Below are 7,436 nucleotides of genomic sequence, written 5' to 3'. Positions count from 1 at the left end.
AGTTATTGGAAGGTTCTGCAGACCAGCAAAATGCTCATCATTCGATCAAGTACCCCCCAGTTAAAACAAAGCAGAGAAAAGCACCACAGGTCTCGGCCGCGCCAAAGCCGAAAGTGTGACCGCGAGTTCAGCTTGAGTGTGAAACTGTGCGGATCCTCAGCCGCGGGTTCAAGTTCCTCGTGTTGGTGGGCGAGGATCGAAGGGAACGTCAGAGGAGCTTCCATCGAGAAGAGGCGTGAAAAGCCAGAAAAGCATCGAAGAGGAAATAAAAAAGTCGAGGTTTGCGGCAACCTCCACAAAAGTGACCATCAATAGGCGTAGGCCTGTTGATATCATACTCCCTCCTGGCCGCAATGTTGAGGCCGAGAAAGATCGTCTTGCTGAGCTTAACCAGTTTGCAGGTTGGCCTTTAGGCTTGCCGAAAGTCTCTCTGGTAGGAGCTGCGAGAGCAAGAGCTGGTAGGCCGTGACTCATCGTCTATATGTTGAGTATTGGCTTTGATTGTACAGGAGGTGAGATGAAGAGCAACGGTGCCAACACAGAGCCAGATCGCATGGTGAGATTTTATGACTGCTCGCTCCCTCAGCGTAGTGACCCCGGCACAAAGCCTCGCTATCGTATAGTGACCATCCAGTGTTGTTGCTCAGCATCATCAGAGCTCCTCCGGGATTTCTTATTGAAATACGATTGAATATACTTTCTGGGGCGAGCCGGGAGACCTGGGAGTTGTGAATGATCCTTGCATAGAGTCTTTCGGTCACTTGCTGGAATGTGGTGGAACAAGTCGCTTAAGTACCCTCGCACAAATATGTCGTCGAGAGGAGGAGAGAAAACAACGCTGTATCGATGTCGGGTCAGTTCAACGAACTGAAGAAAGAGATGGAGGCGAGAGAGGAGCGATTATTGCAACTATCGGGTACAGTTGAAGTTGAATGCAAGAGACCAGCCCCTCCTGCGGGAACTCAAGCTGCCCGCAATCGACTCAAAAGGATAACAGGTAACATTGTGTCGACCGAACTCTCCCTTGTTTATATTCATATATATATCGCTTATATTGTATCTCCCTTGTCTAACACCACTCTGCAATCTATGTTCTACTTCTGACTGGATAGGTTTCTTTCACGCCTCACTGCCCTCTTCTCTTGTTGCAGTAGTTATGTGAGGAATAAGCCCATAATTTCGTAAACGCAGTATTGCTGGTCCATTGGTATGTTAGGATATGGGAACATCGTATAACTCTCGGTGATGCTAGTTTGCGATAGTTGTGCCCATTCTCTGTGATGCTGTCTATCCTCAGCTCAGAGGAACGAGCTCCTTCAGCTCGAACATGACCTGCAGCGCCACGCCGAAGACCTCAACACTTTGTCTCAAGCCAAGCAAGCTGTTCGACAATCATGATGTCCATGTGTGTAAAATACTCATTCATGGTGTTGGAAACATTTGTGTTGTAAGTAGCAGAGCACAACTATCGATCGTACTTCAATGAGAGCTTGTTTCAATGTTGAGTAATTTGATCACCTGTTTCATGTTGAAGTTGAGGTTCATACTACGGAACTCAACGACGGTCGTTGATTATGGAACTCATGGAGCTGCTACTGCTATACGATTAGTTCACGGAGAAGCATGAAAGTATATCTTTAGCCACTCAGGTTTTCACAAGTAGAACATCGACCGCCTTCGTATATCATGGCAACTGAGCTTCTTCCGCTTAACAACGGTTCTGGCCATTGTGTGGGTGTTATCCCTCTTTTTTACATCTATAGTAAGCGTACCTGCTAGCGTGAGCTATACGGAGGGTCGTCCGAAGTGTACTATCCCTAAGATCGGTCCCTACGTTGGTCGCAACACCTTTTGAAGGCCGATTTCGCGTTTATGTATGCCACAATCAAGGACGAAGAATAGATGAGCATAGTCGACATTATCTAGGTACCAGATGGCGCATGATCATCATAATTGAAATACGGATGCAGCCTCTCCAGAAGGGCCTCTACAGTAGCGGTCCCAAGATATGCTACAACTTGAAGAAGGAGTGTCTCATGAGAGGATCATCACGATGAAAAACGAGGTGAGATCCCCACCTCTTGTGCGCATTTATTTGATCGGTAGCGAACCTGAGCGATATTGCCGAACCGCTCAACCGTTGCTATTGACTTCGATGTTGAATATATAACTTTATTCTTAGCTTCACCATACTAGCCTCGCTTCATCACCTACCATTCGATCGACTTCCTTATACAACTATCTGAGATAAGTTATCTGCATGGTTGGGCACCAATTCTTGCTCAGTACGACACGTCAGATATCTTAGTGGAATTGCTCGTTGTTCTCACAGTCTTATTATCACATTGCTAGGCTAAAGTTTCGACATGGCCTACGCTGACTAACGGATACACTATGGTGCCATTATACTGTTGTCGTGTCGAAGTTATGTTGACCGAGACCAAACACAGTGCCAAGCAAGAGAGAATTTGGAGGGTGAGAAAATAAAGACCAAAATGACTGGTTTCATAACATAATCTATAAGACTCATACAATGGGATAAGCGAGACAACGACCACTGCTCGCCCCGATAATAGCGCGCATAGAAAGGCCTTCTGAAGAAGCACACGGAGCAACAGTTGCCGCGATACCCATAAACGGGCATATGCAAAATGGGATGAGACTCGCATTGTAGACACTGGAAAAATACGTGCGAACTACATGATTAACCACAGTCCGTGCCCCTCAGAGTGTGAGGCTTACACTCGGCAGCGACAGCGGACCATGCCTGACTCATGCACCACTACATCAAATCGTCTTAGATTGTTCGCGACTTTGGGGACAAGGACCAAGAAGCCGTAGCAAAAGGAGACGAGCAGAGAGAATGTTCTGAAGACTGGAAAACATATCCGCAGATAAGAAAGACTGCGGCGATTGAAATCATGAAAGATTTCAGGCACAAGTCGCCTTAGTGAATCCGATATGTGTTTCGTTCACTGTGAAGTATTTGCCAATGACCGCAGGCAGGCCAAGATACCACAATTCACCGAAAGTCAAGGCCAGCGCGCACTGCCCATCTACGAGTTTGGTCCTCAAACTATTTGGAGAAATCACGAGAGGAGTTTTCCTACCATTCAAACCCTTGAGAAAAAAAGTAATAGATGGCAAGTACTCAATATCCTCACAGTCGACCTTGAAGACGCCGGACTCCTCCCTGATAGCCACATGTTTCAGTCCGGCATTCTCGAGCAACTTCAATACCGGCTGCTTTAAAAAATCTGCTATCTGTATATAACCCAAGCCAGTGGCCAAAAAGGCAGCAGTATCTATGGGAACTTCATCCACGCAATCATCCCCGACGAGAAAGCTCATCATGTCCAGGGCTGGCGGGCCCAGGCCACTTAGCCAAGTCGAGACGTACCTCAACGGACCGTCCTGTCTCATTGGATAATCACCACCAAAGATAAGACGACCAAAGCCGGTAGTATTGAGGTATATCGTGTATTCTCTCTTAGTGACGATTCCCGCTGTCAGGAGCACGTCAATGAATAATGGGTACCGATGAGAGACAACGCGATGCAATGAAAGCCCCAGAGATGCCCAAGGAGTTTTCTCGGGGCTTGTGACCAGGCCAAACGGGACATTTCCCACATTATCAATATGAGCAAGGTGGCTGAACATGGTGACTTCTCTTCCATCGTAGAACTTGTACGTCGAAAGGGGGCCGGGCTCGCATGGTTTGGGAGAACAGCCGAAGCAATGATAAATTAAATTATGACAGCCGCCTGGCTTAACCCTTTCATACTGAGCTCTCCACACAAGGAACGTTCGAGTGGACCCTGTGTCAACTGCAAGGTTTACCTCTTGGCCGTTGGGGTAGAAGGCAACAAGGAGCTGATTCCATTGGCTGCCTAGTCCTGGCTGCGCCACGGAGATTGGCTTGATATACACCTTTTGCTCCTGGGACGCGATTGAAAAGTATATAATACCAAGAAGAGTGAGCGCAGTTGGAATCATTTATGATGGATCTCTACTTCACTGAATCCAAGCTGAAGCAGGCACATCACAACACGGTACGGTATCGGCAAGCGTCACGACGAATGCGCACAATCAAGACAAACGCGCACAATGAAGGCGAATGGCCGCACATACCGGAACCTCTGGCCTCAACACCTTGAGTGGTAGAACATGCCACCAATGTTGGCCCAACAGGTTCAAATGACATGAAAGGCAACTCATCGGGTTAGTTCACTCGAGCCATCACGGTCAGAGCCGTGGAGGAGGTGGTTTTGCTAGACAGAGATACCGCCGCCTGATTGCGCGGTAGCTAGCTTGAAATTTCGCGTGACGTTATATGTTGTAGTTCACCATTGTGTCGTTCTTAGTTGATTCACTCTGAGTACGCACCAGTGTAAACTTAGCACTCCGAGTGGGAGTTTCCCACTCGTCTGTTCGGTGTAGGGAACCGAGAACGGTCATCCTACACCATTGGTCGTAGTTTCGTTGTCTTGCATTAGACATGTCCCTTATACAGTTGCACGCATACGTCATAGGCTCTCCGCGCCTTTGTGAAGTTCTAGCCTAAAACTTCACATAAAACTCCCAGCTTGGGTGTCAATACTGGAACAACATTTTGACACCAGGATAGGTCTGCTGCCAGGAAAATTGCGACAACAGGCACTTTCGCATTGTGCGTGCGTGATGAAGTTTTTTGAATCAACAATTGAGCGTCAAAGCCTCGGACTTCGAGAGCATGGGATGGATCAAACGAGACCTCTATGCTCCGAGGTTCGCAGAAGAATCGAAAAACTCGAGTACGAGCAAAGGCCCGACCGATGGGCCTTACCCCGGCCTAACCTCGCAGAAATGCGAAAGAATACATCATTACGCTCCGGTAACTAACCCGCGGTAAGGTAAGTAACCGCGTGCCTCAAACCATGCGAGCACGATTCCCAGGGAATGAAGTTCTACTGCATTTTCTCAAATGTAATCGAATTTAATTCTGGTTGAAATTTACGCACAGTGTGAGGGTGGGACGGTCGTGTAGATACCAGTAGCAGTAGCTATGTTAGACGTATGATGGTTCCTGTGCTGTGAAGAAGTACCGGAGGATGATCTAGGCCTCAAACGAGGGATTCTAGACGCTCCTAGCGATCCGCTCATAGACTCACCAGACTCTTGATACACACTACGCGTGTTAACCGTCCCAGACTCAGCGCGACAAGATTAACTTAGATCCGATTAGTCACAGATAGTACTCAGATTCAAGACGGCTCGGATCAGTGACACAATCAGTAAGACTCAGAGCGCTTACTATCGATACAGCGAGAATAGCCGTAAAGAGGCTCAGCTGCCTTCGACTCACTAAATGATTGCTCCAACGAGCCGTTACAATCATCCAATCGTTTCAGATGCTCATCATACTTTAGATATTCGGGCGAGCGCGATGCCACTGTGCGCTGATCATCTTTCCCGAACGTGTCATCTTGCCAGTAGCCTTTCCAGTTTCCCGTAAGTTTTCAAGAACTTGCTTGGTCCGAACTTGTTAAATCAGGTGTCTCTAACTTTAAGTTTCGCCAATTTTAAGGGGTTAGTCAATTATTGTTTCGCGCACGCCAGATATTTGCTCCGAAACGCTCTAAGATAGTCGACGCATCGTCATCATTGAATAGTTGATCGAGTCGTTGCATACGTGTCTTGTTGGATAACTTTCACTGTTGATCAGCAGTGCTCTTCTAAGAAGGGCCTTCCTCTCTATTGCTCCCGTCCCCCTAAATTAGGGGGACGGGAGTAATATAGAAGGCCCTAATCCCTATATCGTCCCTACAACTGCTCCCACTGATCCGTCAAGTCTCGTCAACTGGTTATCTGCTCTTTTGCTTGTATCTTTATACACTGCTCTGCGTCGTGTCCCCGATACCCGTGGAGAACAACACAGGTGGACTATCTAGTTCGTCACACACTTCAGTGACAGTTGCGCTCTCGAGTTCTTGATACGAGCAAGTTTGACGGACATTCGCAGTTTATATCAGTTATTGTAATGAATTGTAATGAATTGCGAATGTCCTGAATACTGTATTCACTGGCGAAACACAGCGTTGCTTCCACAAAAGTTTCTGACGAAGGTTCGCCTTCATGCTTTGTTTATGGAGTAAGTGAAGTCCCGAGTCAGTGGGATATGACATGGAGTACTCCCTCGAGTTGATATTTCATTCGAGCACATACTCTCGAATGGTTGTACCTGCTCTGTGAACCTACTGGCTAAACAGTGTCTAGTGATTTTTTCTGAAGTACTGTTGGGTTTATCGCGCTGATGAGGAGACGTTGGCATAGTGAATGCACTCTCGTCCATCTTGAGAAGGATTAATCCTATGAGATTTGCAGTGGGACCTCGGGGTAGGGCCATTTTGAACAGCTGGTGTTTTTGTAAAGTGTATGCTTGTCGATGCCGAAGAAATCGCGTGGTAATAGAAATGGATTGAAGAAAGGGGAAGATATAAAGGAGGTAGATGTGACCGAGCTGGTGGCTCAACTGCAGTCAGATGGTGCGCGGCGCGAAGGTAGTAAAATCGACTTGTCTCGTATTGGAGTTGGATGCGGTTCGCTTATCTGCTGTGAGTGAAATGAAGAGAATCCGCGTGTCGGCAGGCGAGGCACATGATGCAGGAGTCGACATTGTGCAACCTCCGAGTGATAGTGTGAAGAGTCGGAAGAATAGGAAGGAGAAAAGGGTAGGTTCCTGTTGCATTCACCGGGTGAATTCCACCCGAGATGTCTTCCACCGAGGAGACGGCCATTGGATTGACGCAACATCTAACTTTTTAGAAAACCAATGCTCTCGAGGGAGAAGAACAAAAGCTCACGACTGACGGGTAGAGAAGGGCCTTTGCGACACTGCGGAGAATTTCGTCTCAGGGGTGGAGATGAGAGTGTCTCCGAATCGAGCTTCGTGATGGTGGATGATGCTGGGGGACTTCAGCTCGTCAGTGATGAGGATGACGAGGCGACTGTGGAGGGGCATGCGGTAGATGAGGAAGGGACAGGGTAGTACTCGGCGAGAAGAACAAGGTGATGGACTTGGCTTTTCCGTGTGAAATTTTCGCATTTTCACTGAGAGAGTGGTATTGATTATTGCACAGAGTTGTATGCTGTTATTAGCGTAAATGATGGAGTTGAAGAGTCTGTAGAGGAAGGGCCTAAGAAGATGAGTAAGAGTAAGCAGAGGAGACTACGTCAGAAAGAGAAGGAGAGGCTTCATGGAGTATCGAGGCGAGTCAAAGAGAAGGAAGACACCAAACTAGGGCAGGAGGGGTCTCAAGAGCCGTCCGATGATAATGTGAGTATTTTGTATCATCATCATTATCATCTCACGTATTGTATGATCCCGCGCACGGGAGTTACGTATTGTAGTCTTGCCAAGTTGCTGGTAGTACCACTGTATATCACTTTAGGAGCCC

General features: G+C 47.5%; 2 protein-coding genes across 2 annotated transcripts in view; one reads left to right on the top strand and one right to left on the bottom strand.

Moving 5' to 3' along the window:
* Positions 1-2,456: 2,456 nt before the first annotated feature.
* On the bottom strand, positions 2,457-4,018 carry Pmar_PMAR005812 (hypothetical protein). The gene has a single exon (XM_002778637.1). It carries the CDS (start codon positions 3,994-3,996, stop codon positions 2,932-2,934), a length of 1,065 nt encoding a protein of 354 aa, XP_002778683.1. The 5' UTR covers positions 3,997-4,018; the 3' UTR covers positions 2,457-2,931.
* A 2,387-nt stretch (positions 4,019-6,405) lies between these two features.
* Positions 6,406-7,436, top strand: part of Pmar_PMAR005811 (hypothetical protein) — a gene marked incomplete at its 3' end in the record, with an annotated part of 13,167 nt that continues 12,136 nt past the window's right edge. The window contains exons 1-5 of the mRNA XM_002778635.1: positions 6,406-6,539; positions 6,628-6,710; positions 6,805-6,851; positions 6,895-7,023; positions 7,138-7,315. Of these exons, the coding sequence (XP_002778681.1) occupies positions 6,425-6,539; positions 6,628-6,710; positions 6,805-6,851; positions 6,895-7,023; positions 7,138-7,315 (552 nt within the window). The 5' untranslated portion in view covers positions 6,406-6,424. The remainder of the gene's footprint in view (positions 6,540-6,627; positions 6,711-6,804; positions 6,852-6,894; positions 7,024-7,137; positions 7,316-7,436) is intronic.

Source organism: Perkinsus marinus (genome assembly GCF_000006405.1).
Source record: "Perkinsus marinus ATCC 50983 genomic scaffold scf_1104296948436, whole genome shotgun sequence".
Taxonomy (NCBI): Eukaryota; Perkinsozoa; order Perkinsida; family Perkinsidae; genus Perkinsus; species Perkinsus marinus.
This window is presented reverse-complemented; position numbering and strand designations above follow the sequence as displayed.

Bases quoted from the DNA above. Each gene is read 5' to 3' on its own strand.
- Pmar_PMAR005812 (XM_002778637.1), bottom strand. From the start codon at position 3,996: ATGATTCCAACTGCGCTCACTCTTCTTGGTATTATATACTTTTCAATC.